We start from the raw sequence: 17,082 nt of genomic DNA, 5'->3' as shown, positions 1-17,082 counted from the left end.
CTCTCGTAAGAGGTGAACATCGAAAGCCTACCCTTCCTCCTCTTATCATTCGCATCTTTCTCCTTGCCTCTTCTCTTTCCCTTCCTTTTTTTAGTCATTACTGCTCGCATATAAGAATTTTTAATCATTTGTAATCAATTGCGGTCATTAAAAGCCGTCGTTAGACATGTTGGTCATATCATTTTCATTGGTAGTCATTAAAAGTAATTTCCATAATTATTAGTCATTAATGGCCATTACCAAGCACTCGTAGTCATTTCTAATTATTTGTAGCTGTGACAATTGTTGTTAGGCATATTGCTGATTTCGTAGTCATTATTAGTCATTAAAAGTCATTTCAGTCGTCATTAGTCATCACTTGTCACTTTTAGGCATTTTGAGTCATCTGTAATCAATTGTGGTCATTAAAGCCGTCGTTAGACATGTTGGTCATATTCTAGTCATCAGTGGTCACTACAATTCATTGTAGTCCATATTAGTCATTACTGGACATTACTAAGCATTTTTAGTCATTTCTAATAAACCGTAGTTGTTACAATTCGTTGTTAGACATATTGACCATTTCAAAGTCATTGGTAGTCATTACAAGTCATTAGTAGTAATTAGTAGTCATTAGTAACCCTACCAATCTCTATTGTAACGTTATCATTCACTAACTTTCACTAGGAATAAGTTCTCATTCATTAATCTGTGTTTAATCTGTCTTCCTATGGCTTGATGACACTTCTACATGCGTACACTCCAGCGGACAGGTCTGCAGCCACAACCTTATCCATGAGTCTAGAAAGGCTTTCTAATTAAAAAAAAAGAACGCTGACTGAGCTCCGAGAAAAGACATTTCTCTCAGCCTAAGTCACGACCATCCGGTCACGTGATCTTTCGATACACGCGGAAGCGTCTGGTGGCAGAAAGCTCGCCGCGCGCGTTTCGGCATACGCTAACAGCTTCGGTTATGAAGGCGTAGATTTGGTTATGACACATGTAGTTATGAAAGGGTTCACCCTATGAGATTAGCACGCCACTATAATACCTACTTGCAGTTTTTTTTTTAATTGTGGGGTTTTACGTGCCAAAACCACTTTCTGATTATGAGGCACGCCGTAGTGGAGGACTCCGGAAATTTCCGCCACCTGGGGTTCTTTAACGTGCACCTAAATCTAAGCACACGGGCATTTGCAGTTTTCCCAATGAGCATGTAGGAAGGAAAATTCGACTTCACTGAGTTTTCTGAATGCGCGATTGTCGTGTCGGCCGCAAGGGCAAACTTGACGCGAACGAGCTGCTTTTGAGACGTTAATGTTCACAGGTTACGTAGCAATACCACAGCGGTCTATGCAGGCCCGCAACACGATTGTTTGCAGTGGCGGAAACTTTTGTACAGCAGCCCTTTTCATGAAGCAGTTGAAGTTTGTATACCTCCTGCGCTTCCACGAGCAACAATTTTTTTCCCAGCAAGATGTGCCCTTCACTTTGCGAGGAACATGAAAGAAAAGTAGCGATATCATCAGGTAAATGCACATTATTTCCTAGTACGGGTGGTTTAGTTTATTTAGGTGATTTGGCGGAGAGATAGCACGGGTAATCTGCACGCCTCTGCTGGCGTTCGAAAATTTGTGCATTAGCTTCATGCTAGTGGCGGACTCAAACATCTGATTTTTTTCAGATATGCGCTATCGTTTTATCCGAAAGCCCGAAGTGACAAAAGATTTATTAGTTTCCACTCTTTCTTGGCATTCAGTGCGCAAGCGCGGTGATTTAACAAGGCGCAGTCGACAATACACGCCAGTTACAGGACACCGAAACATCAGGCATGGCTGAAGAAAGCAGCAACGAATACACGCCTCTGGACTTAAGCATTAAGGACAAAGCAACCCTAAATACAAGCAGTGACGGTACCCAGCGCACTTCATCTACTTTGGGGGCCTACGGAACGTGAGCTTTACCACTTGTCAATTTTTTCATTGAATACTGTTACCCTTAGACACGACCCATACAATAGGCTTTAACATCTGTACATTTGTTCCCACCTAAAAGGGGTCTTTTTTAAAGTCAGCTTGAGCTTTGAAATCGAAGGCATTCTTAAAGACGGGCCGACGAAAAGGTGGTGCGAAAATATTGCCACGTTTAGCGCAAAGTAAGCTCCTTAGCGCTCAGGATAATATATTTCAGAACATGAAGCGAAAGTATACTTAAAGAAGGAAATACGGTTCATTGATGCATAAGTCTTGTACTCCACCCACGCGATGGGGTGCTATAGCTTGAAGTCTCGGGTACAAATTAAACATAATTTCACCTCTTTTTTTATTATCAAATCTAGTAACTGTCTGACGAATTTTTTATTAATTGTAGGATTTCCGAAGACGCCTTGCGCTACCCAGGGAACACGCAGCACACGCCCACGACCAACGAGGCATGCAACGTCGACGGTACGTAAGCGATTGTCACTCGCCTTTCCCTCAAATATGGCGAATAGCCCTTACGGTTACAATGGTAGCGGTACATTTATTGCGTATAAAGATGCATTTTACCAGCGCGGCCGAGACGGTTTCCGCATGAACCAGTTGATAACTGTCCTTAGTAAGAAGTGTGCGCTCATTTGAATACATCCAAATTCATACATAACCTGTGCCATAGAAGTTTTTGAATGAATGTGTTCTTGTATCGGGGCGCCGATAAAGCACGCTCCTAGATAAGGGCAGAAGCCGAGACTGTACATTCCATGCAGTGATTAATTGACTCGTAAATGGAATCATCGCATCACTCGTCGGTCTACAATTTTATTTGCCAAGCAGAATGTCGGTGGGTTTCACCTACTAACATCCACCCAATGTTTCCCTTAAACTGATCAAACCAAGTGCTTTGATCAGTTTAAGGGAAACATTGTTTACAGTTTAAAGATCAAAGCAAGTTTACAAAGCAAGTGCTTTGATCCGAATGCCATGGGTGATGTGCAATTATTTAGGCGTTTCAAATGTTTTAACAGTGCTGGTACTTTTTAGGCAGAGTGTGAAAATTGCTCATGAATAGCACGTTACGAGCTGCAGACATATGCTGCTGCGGCCGAATGTACACGTTCCAGCGTACAATTTGGGGCGCCCCAAAACAGCTTATCTTGAAGCTCTTCGTTCTTTCATACAAAGCAAGCCATAGCCGCAGCGTAAACAATACTAAATATGTAATGAAAATGCAACGCGATAAGATAGAAAATTGTTGGGCAGTTGTTTGCACTCTGTCGCAATACATTTTTACCAAATATCCGAGCTATGGGCACCCGAAGAATAAACACTATTCGTATTGACAGAGCAACAATCACTTTACCGAACTATTTACAATCAGTGGGCCTCTACTTCAAAATTGTAAAGCTTTGTTAAGAAGAAAATCTACGCCATGCTGAAACACCGGTCTTCCAAATTGAATGTACTTTTTTGTAAGGTGATTGGCTTTCCTTAGATACGTCATCCATTATTCGTACAGCCAGTATCTGCGTAACCTCTTTCTCAGGCATGACAAATGGTGCGACTTCAGTGGTGCGACTAATAAAGTTGAGAATGGCAGACAATAAAAATTAGTTCTTTAAGTTTTGCCTATTCTACGACACTGTAGTTCATTCGATGTCAAAGATGTAACTAGAATCTTTAGTTCCGGTGGTTGGGAATCCGCGTTTAATGTTCTCTTCACCGTACGAAGGCATAGACACGAATGCAAGTGGGTGTAATAATTCCATAAACATTCTTAGCCAACTCACCCCCCCCCTTTCATATTGTAAATAAAGGTGCATCCAAAAATACGACGTGTAGCTGCAGTTTCAATGCTTATTGCAGTAGCGTAGATGTTCATCCAGAGAGGGTTCTGCCGTAAGTTCCGCCTTTTATGTCTCGCGTGTTCCTTTCAGTTTCACGCAATTGCTGCGCCGCTATAGAAAATACGTGCACCTAGCTACAATACTTGCAGTGCTATCCATACAGTCCAAACTTTTCACGTCCTTCGAGGCTTTCCGTTGCATAGTTTAGTGATATATTGCCCCGTGAATTAACGCTTCCGCATTTATTTCCAAGCTAGTGTACTTCATGCAATATGACTCTTACATATGCGCATTGAGCTATGTTTTTGAAAGTTGTTCTTTAGTCTATTGATGACCTACACAGGAACATTGTCGAGGACAGCCGTTTTAGTGCTCGTAATGAGCTGGTAAACCTGCACTGCTTACAACCGGTGCTTATGTACTTCACCTTCAAGCCTCAACAAAAGCGGTTCGCATAACCACTTTCTGAAAGGCGAGTACATATTTCGATGACGCACCTGCGTCATAGAAGGTGAATGAATTAAGAGTATGCGTCAAAAAAAATTTTTAGATCCCTCGATAGGAATGCTTCCTCTAACTTTTTCATTCTCATCGTCTCAGACGGGCTGTGCCTGCTGCTCGTAATAGATGAATAATAAGCAAGAACTTCGTGAGTCGTCGGATGTGCTTATTACTGGATAACACTGCTAATATATTGGATCAAGGGTTTCACGCACAAGATACCGACATGTGGTTTCCACTTCGAGCACTGTCGTGCACAATGTTCCGCCCGAGGTTTTCGACAAAACGTGATAATCTTCACAAGAATCCAACACTGCACAATCTTCATCGTGCTCAGCTTACACATTGCCGCGAAGTTCTTGCATGCATTCAAGACACAGTTGCAGAAAGAAAAAGCACCGCGTACGGAAGCACAGCAGTGAAGTTTCCCTACCACTAAAATCTTCGTGCCTTGCACATTAGGTATGAAATATCCATTTCCCACGAATTGCCTTTAAACAACGCCAAATGAAATAGTACACTATATTTTCATGTCATACAGGTGCCACTGACAATGGCCGCACAAGTTTCCAGACCCGAGGCTCCATCAGGAGCATCGATAAAGCAATGCCCAACACAAGTCGCGCTGGCGCAGAGGAAGCATCAGCAACTTTTGAAGACGGCGCCACGTAAGTTCCCATTTGGAAAAGTTCAATTTAAACGGCAACTTGGAGACGACAGGGATGGTTACCCGGTATAACAGCGATGCCTCCATTCGCTAATTCCTCCTTAGGAAGGCTAGCCCTGATGGCTGAAACAGGTACTGCATCAGCAGTTTAAAGCTTGTGCACTTGTGCATTGTGCATTGTGCAATGCTTGTGCATTGTGCATTGTGCAAGCTTGTGCATTGAAGCTTGTGCACTTAAGCGAATGTGATAACATCTTAACTGAACAATTGCATTTTAGATTTGTCAAATACTGAAGAAAATGTTGAGAAACTCAAGTAACAAAAAAGATCTTTATAACTCCATGAAACCGACGGCAAGACTTAATGAAGGGCACCAAATAACACATATAAAGCGCTCAGAATTTATCTATTACACAGTGCTCTAAATTTTTCTGTTTTGTGGGTAGATCATTCGTCCGTATCCGAACACACTGTATTGATTTGAAGCAAATTGCAAATAAATACAAAGACAGTTGTCCGCTTAGGATCCCCCAAGAAATACACCTAATAGAACTGCGATATATATTTTTTTCATCTAGTTTGCTTTGTAAGTTCTCAGCTTCAATTGTTTTTATACTTGATGATTTCATAAGTTTTCCCACTTGCAAGCCTGAATAAAAGTTTCATGGATAATTTGGCCGGATTTAACTGGCTCTATCAAACGAAACTTGATAGTTTGATAGTTCTAATTTCTTCATTAGATAATGGGGTCTTGATGCCGGCCAAGCCTGCATGATTAGAAACGACGCCCAAGGCAACACCACACGACTCGAACCAAAAGATGACATTCCATGAGTCATGTATACAACTGCTACAATAATTATTAAAATTATACAAGTAAAAAGCACATTACCCCGAACATAGCGATCAATGTTCACCTAGTGCTTAAAAGAGTCATTTCAAACTAGCAGCTGTACTTAAAACATACGCCATACGCGCTGTCTTTGCTCTACTGCCCGTTGTACTTTTCTTCGCTAAACGTCTTAAAAGATGTCTCACCAGCAATGCCTTAACTCAATGCATGCAGCGTTCATTACCTTACCGAGAAAAGCAAAAGAGAATACTAACTTCTTCGGTAGCATATTTCATCCATTGTACATGAAAACAGTGAAGTATTTGACGTATATGTGCTTGCCACGTATAGCGGGAAATATTACGTGTGTGTCGTTCTCACGATGCCTTCAGCAGGAATGGTATGCAGTTGGAATGCGAGTCAAATATTAAATGACTTCATACAAACACTGCAGGAAAACTTGAACCCGGTAGTGTTTCACTGTATTTGATATGAGCGACTTGAGTTAATCCATATGTCCGATGGGGAGTCACTCCACCTACACTTGTAAGAAATAAAGCGAATAGTTCGCCTTTACACCATTTACATTTCTTAAAACGATTGCCTCAAGTGGTTAATTCCTATCCCCTAAAAAAATCACCTCCAGTTTAGTGAGACAAAAATATCATGTTTAGATCGATCGGCTAAGTTCCTCATCTAACTAGGCATTTCTTTTTCGTTCGGGTAGCAAGAAATATCAAAACCTCGCATTAGTTTCTACATTATGTATACATTATGTGAGAGGGGTGCGGGTCTTTTTTATTTTGGAGTTTAGCCCCAGTGACCATCAAACGCAGTATTGGTAAATTTACGCCAATCTTTAGCCCTCATCAAGCGCCAAGAATAAATGCATCAAGTCAGTGCTAAGGTTCAGAAAGTCACCTTATTCTTACCGCACGATTGTTTGTCAACTTCTCTATTGGCAATATGTGTTTTTGTCTTCTCGTAACAAGAGTCAGCCGTTTTGAGCTCCTTTTTCCGTGTCCTTGCAGGAATGCTCCCGGAACCGGAGAAAGGGAACAGCGAGAATTTTGCAGGGTCTGTGGCAATGTTTGCAGTAGACCGGATGCCTTACACGGGCACGCCAAGGAACACAAGGATGACAGAGCGCCCATTTGCAAAGCATGTGATCAATCCTCTGGGAAGATGTCTAAGTTTGTAGAACATTGCCGCAACCGTACTGACAAGAAACACAAATGCGAAACCTGTGGTAAATCCTTCCGGCAGTCTGCTCATCTAGATAACCATAAGCGCACGCACACAGGCGAAAGACCCTACAAATGTAAAATCTGTGATAAATCATTCCGGCGGTCTGATCATCTAGATAACCATAAGCGCACGCACACAGACGAAAGACCCTACAAATGCACTATCTGTGAGAAATCCTTCCGGCAGTCTAATCATCTAGATGATCACAAGCGCACGCACACAGGCGAAAAACCCTACAAATGCAAAATCTGTCATAAATCATTCCGGCAGTGGAATCATCTAGATAATCACAAGCGCACGCACACAGACGAAAGACCCTACAAATGCAATATTTGTGATAAATACTTCCGGCAGTCTCATCATCTAGACGACCATAAGCGCACGCATGCCAACAACAGAAAAACAAATGCGAAATATGTGATAAATCATTCAAAAACAAAGATAGTTTCACGAGACATGTAGACTCGCAATGTGGAAACAATGCTTTCGTTTGCGAAATCTGCGATCAATCCTTTCATAAAAATTCAAATCTCCTTCGTCACCGCCGAACAAAGCACGTGGATAAAACACCGTATGAGTGTACGCAGTGCGGATGTCGATTTGCTGACCAAGAAGCACGTGATAGGCATGTTGTGCCAGATGGAATGCAAGATGTGAACCATGCCGTCGGGTTTTTCAAAATTGTGCGACAAAACCTCATCGACAGAAGTATTTGGGGTGCTTCAATGTCGAAAAATACTGCAGGTCCTGGTCAGCGCTCACAGTTACATGAACTATGTAGTTGGTGAACGTTGCTTTATCAAACTGACTTCAAGACAAACCCTAATGGGTGGCAAGATTCAGCTTTCTGTAACTACAGCGTTGCACTGTCCACAAAGGATCCTTGACCCCCATTTGGTTAGATTAACTTTTTGTGCATGCTTTTCGACAGTGTACAGGCGAACAAGCTTTAATTACCCATATTCGTAGTGATTTTGCAGGGTAAACGGAATGAAATATCTCACTTTACGAAGCATTTAAGAAAGGAGGTACTGTTTTCTATTCAACTAAGAAGTGATTTCTGCCATTAATCTAGGTCCAAAAGTGAAGTTGCCTTCGAGAGAAAGCACTTGCAGATGCTTTTACGACAATGCATAACTGCATCGTTGGCGTATGAAAACCATTTGCTTGAAAGTTCGTTCAATGCACTGACTATTCTTCGGCGTGCGTACTCATACCGCAAGTGCTTGTTCTATACCATAAGATGAGCTCATGATGGCAGCGAGACTGTATTAAATTCAACTAATTTGGCACATCGCTATATGACATGGTCTCCAGCTAGGAAAAATTTTATTTGTTTAATTGTGGTGGAACTTCTGAAGTTTAATGGACAGTTTTTTATTCACTCGGATGTCGTCTGTTTGGACTCGGTCTGCTCTTCAGTTGCAGCTGTAAAATCTTATTAGCTTGACGTGACAAAAGTTTTATTGCGAAAACGGCAATAAAGGTCTGACATGACACGTAAGTTTTGATGTATGTACACACGCTTCCTTGTATACATTTTTCCTGTGAACGCCTTTCAGCGGCTAACAAATATTAGGTTACCCCTCAGCACATGACGTGCCTGCGTGTATCAGAACCTTCTCGATCTTTCTCACCAAGTATACATTATTTTCTATGCTGTAGTCGAACCTTTCGTAATAACTGCATGCGCAATACGAATAAAAATGGCCAGGCTTAGCTTGGTTAAGCCAAGAATGTGTTGCATATTGCGCGATTTTGGTCCCGGCTTTTCCTCCGGCTGTCGTGACGTCACGTCACGTGGTTGCGCTAAAGGTCAGTGGTGGCTGCCCGGCCGCGCCCAAGGGCTGAACTGAGTGATTGCAATATGCAACGCATAAAAATAGAAGCAACTTAATAACAAACATAGCAAACTTAAAAGAGAATAGACCCACATATGAAACGCGCAGCAATGAAGAATGGCTCATACCCTCAATGGTGGCTGCGCGGCCGCACCCAAGGGCTGAAGTGAGTGATTGCAACATGCAACACATAAAATAGGTGCAACTTAATAACAAACATAGCAAACTTAAAGGGGAATAGACCCACATATGAGACGCGCAACAATGAATGGTGGCTGCGCGGCCGCGCCCAAGGGCTGAACTGAGTGATTGCAATATGCAACGCATCAAAATAGAAGCAACTTAATAACAAACATAGCAAACTTAAAGGAGAATAGACCCACATATGAGACGCGCAGCAATGAACAATGGCTCATACCCTCAATGGTGGCTGCGCGGCCGCACCCATGGGCTGAACTGAGCGATTGCAAAATGCAAGGCATAAAATGTGCAATCTTGAAGGCTTGCAAGCACCAACGATTAAACTACAATATTCAACGAATCATGCATTAATATCCGACAAACGTTAGCCGTCAATCACTTATTCGATCATTGATGTCTACACTCGCAACTATCTTTCTGCCCGAGTGTAACTCGTTTTGTGCCTTCCCGTTCCCTGATTAAAGAGTTAGTTGCGTGACACAAGGTTCTTGCTATTGTATTGTTCACCGTCGCTACAACGTGGCATCTTGTAAAGGTGCTTCCTGTGACCGGATACACCCGGAAGGCCATGAAATCAGCGTAAACATTGTCATCAGCCAGCGAGTTTGCCACAACCTATGACTACCGCTCGAGTACGCTCGTCTGGCCGAGAGTACCAGGAAAATAATGGCCCCATCAGCAGTCGCAATGACAGTCCTTCTGTCACCACCAACGATCGCACTGCAAGCCAATGTAGCCACGGTCATCCACAGATCATTGTTTAAGATCCGGAAAGCTGGCTGGAAACCGAAGCATAAATCGCCCCATACAACAATTGAAAATGCGAATAGCTGCGTCAAGACTATTTCTCAATAAAACACACCGCCAGGACGTGGTTTGAAAAACGGGACTGCGGCATAATGGCGTGGGAGATGTTTTGCAGGGGCTTCCTACAAACATTCACGAGCGCCGTGCGTAAGGAGCCGGTCAAAACGATGGTATAAACTTGTGTGCGGCTACCGGATGGGCACATCACGACCATCCCGAAAGATATTAACAATCTCTTGGGAACGCCGACCCAGACATGTTGGAGAATAAAGCGTGTTTCCTGTTGCGCTGTTTGAGGCAAGACATTTACGCCGGACGGTTTAGTTAACAGGCCAAGACCGTCGCAAAATTTCCGACAAAAGACACATCGACAAGACACTGGAAATGCTCGCTCGGCAACATGGCCGCCTAGTGCTTTCGCTGAAGGGAGATACAGGCGCTAGACTCCGACAAGCTCCCAAAGCCCGTCAGAGGCGTTGTAGGCGAATGAGTGCACAGGATGTTTTGTTCGGCGCTGCCTCAAATAGCCTTAATTGTGGACATCCTCTGAGGGCATATCCAGAAGTCATTATGAGTCCCTGGGTCTTCGCAGCTCAAGCAGGAAGTAATGACTTAGGTCACTGTAATCCGCGCTCGACGTCCCTCTCCGCGCGCACACTAGTGTGCTGGAACTCTTTAATTGCGTCGATAGTTGCCGCTACCAACCCCGCCGCCCGCCAGCTTACTCATCTCCCCGAGGAAGACCCAAGTACGGTGTGCACGCGACCGCCGTACGCTCTGCTGCAAAAGCAGAAATGCCGGCCACGTGTACTGTCGATAACCATACCTTGAGATGGTACTAGCATGTTTCGCACGCTAAATCTCTACGTCCAAAGCGAGGCGAGTGACCACGTTAAATTCCCGATAACTTGACAGCAACTCGGAGGAGAGCGCGGCGACTTTCCCGATCATCCTGGCCGCGGCACCACCTCTCATTGCTGTGCCCACAGCACACTGGCCCAATACGTGGGCAGTATTTTCGTGAACCCGTATTCGGTAGACTGCACGACGTAGCAATATGCACGACGCAGCAACGGCACGCTGCAATTTCGAGAAGCCTCCGAATGAAAAACATGCCCCCTACAGAGGATGTGTCATAACTGCAACGCAATGCGATCGAGACTTCATTCGAAGCCACGGAATAACTAACACAGCAATAATAACTAGCAATCTCGACGTGTTCTTCCATGTTCACACAGTCGCCGCTTTAATGGATGCAGGAGCCGACTACTCCGTCTTGAATCGTTCACTGTGCAGTCGGGGGAAGTTATGATTACATCGTAAAGCCTCCGAATCCAGGCAGCTGCAGGTCACCTGATAACGCCGACGTGCAATGTTACCGCATGTCACCCCAGAAGAAAATCTCGACGTCGTCACCTTACTGCAGCATGCCGAAGAAGCACGGTAACGTGCTTGCCTACGTGTCAAGTACTAGCAAAGGACGGACAGCCGAAGCTACAGCCTTCGACGAAGATATGAGGAGTAGCAAAACCAGCGATCGTGTTTGGGCTTGGACCCCAACACACCGACGTTGACTGAGTGAAAAGCTATGAAGCGCTCACATGTATCAGAACATTCTCGATCATCCTCACTGATTGCATTAGTCGCCTTTGTTGTAGTGCGATCTTTTGTCATTAAATTGCATGCGTGACGCGAATAGTGTTTAACATTCTGGAAGGCTCACGAGCACTTGCGATTACGCTGGTATCTTCAAATAATCATGTATAAATAGCCGATGCCGTTGAGACGCAAATCAGCTTTACAACAATCGACACATGTGCCCAATGGTGACACATTGCATTAGCGTGACTTCTTTTGTGGACACGTTTGCCCAATAAAGAGTTGTTCCCCTGATTCACGCTTATTGCTACTGTGTTCTTCAACCTCTCTACAACGTGACAATATCGAGGAATAACGATTATCATAGCGTAAATTTATTTGGTTTATGCGGAGTTTCTAGGGACTACGACGATTTGCCAGGCATACCAGATTGGCTCGTTCATGGGTATTCTCATTTGCATGCCCAGCGTCCACTATTGCTTGTCTTTTTTAGCTCGTGCACTACACCTGCCGACCACTACGGGGTCGGCCGACTCACGCTAGGCCTGCCATCGCTTCCTTTGCTGCTCCGACCTTTTCGCTTGGCGCTTGCCTCTCGATCGACAGACGAACAGATACACCCATAGCGTACACAAAGCCCAGAGCAACAGCCAGGGGATACGAACCCAGAACCCAGCGCGCCTCCATGTACCTCCCCTCGCCACCACGCACTCCTCCTCTCTGCCTGCAAGCACCCTCCTCTATCTGCACTCGGTTCCCTCTTTCATCTCGGCAGCCTCCAACTTGACCTCGCTGATTTCACCAAGTGGACTTGTACGCTTCCGCGTAAAAACTTCTCGTCCAGTTGGAAGGCATCTGCGTTCAGTCACAGTGCTCAGATCGCAGATGCACTACCGGCGCCAAATTAAACGCGACTGGCGGAGTGCGTGTCCGCTTTTATTTCCATGCGAGAAAGCAAATGTCAAAGAAAAGAGAAGCGACAATATTGCAGTATAGTGCGAGTGTCATTGCGCAGTGCGGTGCTACTGGGTGTGCGCACCTGTCGAAGGTGGTGACTGGCCGACGACGCGCACTATACCTACAGTTATGCTTCGAACGCGCTGTCCACTGTTCGTCTCTCATTTGATGCCAATAGCACAATAGTTTAGGGCAATACTGCAAGGGAGAATACGGGACACGGACGGAAAGGCAACGAGATGCGTAACTAGGCTTTCTTCAGTTTGTTGCACTACACATTGAGATCTGGAAAGCATGTTCAGTAAAGCAGGAAACAAGAACTTTTCCTTGGATTTGCGAATCATTATGTTACTATTGATCAACGTTGATCAATGTATTGATTACATTGATCAACGAAAAAGAAGCGTGTTCCGACTACCGTTCACGCCAAATTTCACAGTTAAAGGACATTTCTCTGTAGAATGCGTGCTTACCATGCCCGCGATTCTGTGATGGTCGCCAATTCTACAGGAAAATGGACATGGCTACGCATATGCCACCGGGCATACTGCAGTATATCCTGGAAAATGCAAGAGCACCAGCAGAGCTCGGAATGGTATGCGGACTGACGGACAATTTTGTTTCAGTGCTGAACACGTACTCTACTCGTTGATATAGTTGTCAGTATAACATGTATACGAGGTCATGCAGTGAATCCTAACTGAGGGGAATACATAACTGACCACTTCAAGATTGCCCCGAGAAGTCGTGTGAATACCGAATAGACAAATCACGGAAAGACGAATCGGAGAATTGCTGCGTGTAGGAGTCGGGGAGTTGCCGTGATGCAGGGCCATCGTTATGTGTTTCAGGAATTTTTATCGGTTTTAAATTACAAGACTGTAACATACAACACAATTCTGCCCAAAGGCATACCGTAATGACGTTTGTGCGAAAGAATTGTATAGGTTAGAATCCAAGCCAAGTTGCCAACAAAAATAAACGATGTTTCTGGATACCGCACTATGCGGCACCCACTTAATCTTGTAGTACTGCCTGCGATCGTGGAAGTGCATGTTTCTCGGCTAATCAACGCACTAAAAATACTAGAGCAATAATCAGTACTTGGCCATGGGGCGTCACTAGCTTGGTTATTAGAAAGCACCATAAAAAGATTGTTTAAAGGAGAAATCCGTAAGGTAAATCGAATCCTAAACTGAAAGGAAGATTCTGCCCCCCGGCATGTGCTTTCCATTTGTGCCCAATATGATAAAAAGGCATGTAGCAAACCATTGTCTGGTGCCCAAAAATAAAAACTGCAACGATCTCGAATGTGTACGAAATGCACATAAGCGCAAAAAGAATGAGCCAGAAGCTGTGCAGTTTCGTTCATCAGCGAATCATGTATAGCGACCACAAGTAGGAACGTTGGCTGAGGACGTATTTTACAGCGTGAATTATGAAGAGCAGCGCCAACGGCCACGCAGTCGTCGCATCTAGATGCTACTCGACAATAAGAAAAAGTACCTCATTAATTTAACGTCACGTTTGGTTGTCATTTCCACTGTGTGCACGACGGTGCCGTTTCCACACAGTCGACGCCGCAAGTGCTGATGTGTCAGCAGGTGTTTGGTGTGCCATGACACTAAAGAATCCAGGACATGGGTAGTGCACACTTCGGCGCCTCATTATGCGCGACTTAGTCATGTGCAGGAGAAAGCCGCTGAGGACAGTGGAGCCCGTGCTGTGTACCAAGGCTTTTTAAGGCCCCTCGACGGAGGCATCACGCGCTTTTGTCTTGGGCCTCACGTATGCCCTGGCCGGACCCGTCCATAAAAATTCAGTGGTCACGTTTCAGTGTCCTGTTCGATTGCTGTTTATTTTTTAGTCTTTCCTTTTTCTCCCCTGATATCCTCTCTTCCCAATTTTTCTCTATTACTCACGCTGTTTAGTTCACCATTCTGTAAAGTGCCCAGTCTTGGGTATAATTATTCGAGTTACAGTACCAAAGTACGGCTCACATATACCTTGTTGCATGATAAGTCCTGCAGCGTCCCCTAGTTGCACTCCTAGCTTAGAGGCTGCCATTGCTATTAAAAAAAAATTGTATGAGAACCCCATCTTTTCCATGGCTACCTTATTGTTTCCCTCCAAAAAAAGCAGACGCACCGATGGAGGCTCACCAACTCCTTCACTCGACCGAAAGGCTTGCAGCCGTTCCCATGTAACACGCTGCGAGCAAACTGAAAACCAAGCTAGAACACTTTCTCCTTTTGTTGATCGCAATTCTTTGACTGACACAATAGGTGTGGGAGATGACGTGGTAAAAATGGTCAGCGGGGACCTCCTGCTCGAGGTTCGTGAAAAACAGCAGTATGGAAAGACGACCAGTCTCGTTCAGTTGGGAGATATAACCGTGATACTCTACCTATCAATGAACAGCGCGCTCGAACCAATATCTGAGGCTAATCCTATTGATCCGACCAAAACTGTGCTGCTCGAGGGCTGAAAAGAACAGTAGGCGACTAATGCACAGTGAATCAACAACCGGCCTGACAAAAAATCAGACTTGCCCACGAAGCATTTCATGCTGACCTTTTGCGTCTAGCTTTCTGCCGCGGAAAATAGAAGCGGGATGTATTGCATTCCAAACACGAGACCCTGCTTCCAATGTCAAATCTATGACCATCACGCACATAGGTGGCCTGGCTAGCTCACCGGTGCTGTCCAAGGCCACCCCTAGGACCAGTGTGTTGGCAGAACCCGTTGAAAGGCGTGAACCTCACTGGCGACTACGCTGCATATTCACGGTCACCTGCAACCAGAAAAAAAAAAGTAAACAGAAGTCATCACTCCGAAAGTCAAAGAGAGTATCTCATTAAGAAAGGCCATAAGAGGAAGGTGTTCAGTATTGTTCACTTGACCGCGGCAAAAAAGGAGAAAGAAGAATATCGGCCATGGTAAAGGCGAGTGAACACAAACTGCAATTTCTCCCGGTACATGGAACAACTTTATTTTATTAGTACTACTATGTCGTTACGGCTAATGTATTCAAATTAATAGAACTTATTCGTAACCTTAATGGATTATCAAAAGCTATTATCTGAATGTAAGCCTAAGGTGTTTGGGTCCAGGAGAGGCATTTAAACTCAGAGCAATCAAACTTTCTCCGGTGAAATGTCATCTTCTGAAAGCACCGTGAAGACGGTGATACCTCATTCGCTAGTGGGACGCTCACTGTGTAGACAAATCTGTCACTTAACATCTACAACTTAAAATGCCCCTCGAGGCAGTGTATATGCGAGTAATTCTAATTGATAAATTCGTTGCAATTTCTTCCCTTCCCAATAATTCCATATCATTAAACATTGACTTTTATGGTTGGTAGATGCATTGATGCACCATTTATAGCGGGAATCTCGGTGTCGTGCGATAGATCGGCTCATGTACTACGTACTTGTAACTTCGGGTGGGTGCTAATTAGATAAGAAAGAGGCCACTTATTTCAATGTATCAAACAATTATTATTCTTCCATTGATTTAGCAATTCTCAAACCACGTTTCTCCCCAAAGTGTGTGGGATGTTATTACATTCCTTTAGAAACGACCCCATCCCATTATCATTTACTTAAATGCAGCAACTCGCCTCTTTTCCGCATGTCGTTACGTTATAAGTAGTTTCATACGATTGCTCGCATTTTGATGCGAAAGCAATAAATGGTCCTTTGACCAAAATAGACGGCGTCTGTAGCACCGAAACGACACCGATATTCCAATATCTGGGGCATCACGCCTCGGGCGCTAGTGATCCAGGGTGCGGCCATCGACCTCGTCGACGTTGGAGTGAGGCTCCTTGGACCAGCTCTAGGCTCTCGCGGTGGTGCCGGGCACTCCAGGAAGGATCCCCTTTCATAGGCGGACCAACACGTACGATAGTCCCCGGGGCATCTCGTCAGCATTCGGAGAAGTAGCGGCGGAACCCGGCGTTAGGCCTAGCCAAGGAGGCCGGAGTGCTTGGACACCGAAATAGTTCGGGACGCTGACGTCCGAGACGGAGGAGCTGGCCGGCCGATACCAAGGCAACATAGCTTGCCGACTCGGCAGGAGCGCCAACTGGGACCAAGAGCTGACGCACATCGGACTGGGAAATACGTGCGACAACAGAACTTTGTAAGAGCGTCCATATTTGCTAGCGCGCTGCCATAGGCCAGGATTGCCGGACTTTCGCGCGAAACGCGCTAAGGACTGGCGTGAACGGCAATCAGGACATAGTTAGTCACAATTAAGTGGGTGACTAAGGTGCGATTGCTCTTTATGGCGTTGCATTCCTTAGGAGTGTTGCGTGGAGTTCACTGAGTGTTGAGTGTGTTGGGCGTGAATGGGTTTCGGATAATCAGTAACCCTGGCACGACGCATCTTAATGTAGGCGGATTGACGCGTGTACCAAATTTTTCCGGTGATCCCGTTTCACCGCGCGATGTCTTAAGTTATCGCTCCGCGCATGACGCACTTGCATGTATCAGAACCTTTTGGATCATCCTCACTGATTTTGTCTGCTGCCTATGTTGGAGTAGAACCTTGTGTAATCAGATTTCATGTGAGAAGATAATAGTGTTCCACATACTGTAAAGCGCTTGATCGCATGCGA

General features: G+C 44.8%; 2 protein-coding genes across 2 annotated transcripts in view; both read left to right on the top strand.

The window, feature by feature from the left end:
• LOC135919777 (zinc finger and BTB domain-containing protein 14-like) overlaps positions 1–17,082 on the top strand; it is a 115,159-nt gene that overhangs the window by 50,061 nt on the left and 48,016 nt on the right. The window lies entirely within an intron of this gene.
• On the top strand, positions 1,736–8,569 carry LOC135919790 (zinc finger protein 723-like). Its single transcript, XM_065453719.2, has 4 exons — positions 1,736–1,932; positions 2,350–2,426; positions 4,845–4,971; positions 6,834–8,569. The coding sequence occupies exons 1-4, from the start codon at positions 1,811–1,813 to the stop codon at positions 7,510–7,512; spliced, it is 1,005 nt and encodes a 334-aa protein (XP_065309791.1). The 5' UTR covers positions 1,736–1,810; the 3' UTR covers positions 7,513–8,569.

Source organism: Dermacentor albipictus, chromosome 9, assembly GCF_038994185.2.
Source record: "Dermacentor albipictus isolate Rhodes 1998 colony chromosome 9, USDA_Dalb.pri_finalv2, whole genome shotgun sequence".
In the NCBI taxonomy this organism is placed as follows: Eukaryota; Metazoa; Arthropoda; class Arachnida; order Ixodida; family Ixodidae; genus Dermacentor; species Dermacentor albipictus.
The sequence above is the reverse complement of the archived record's forward strand: the minus strand, read 5'-3'. Positions and strand labels throughout refer to the sequence as shown.

Excerpts from the sequence above, each read along its gene's own strand:
- LOC135919790 (XM_065453719.2), top strand. The coding sequence starts at position 1,811 with ATGGCTGAAGAAAGCAGCAACGAATACACGCCTCTGGACTTAAGCATT. Across the intron at positions 1,933-2,349 it reads ACTTTGGGGGCCTACGGAAC|GATTTCCGAAGACGCCTTGC; the intron begins GTGAGCTTTACC and ends TATTAATTGTAG. Across the intron at positions 4,972-6,833 it reads ACTTTTGAAGACGGCGCCAC|GAATGCTCCCGGAACCGGAG; the intron begins GTAAGTTCCCAT and ends GTGTCCTTGCAG.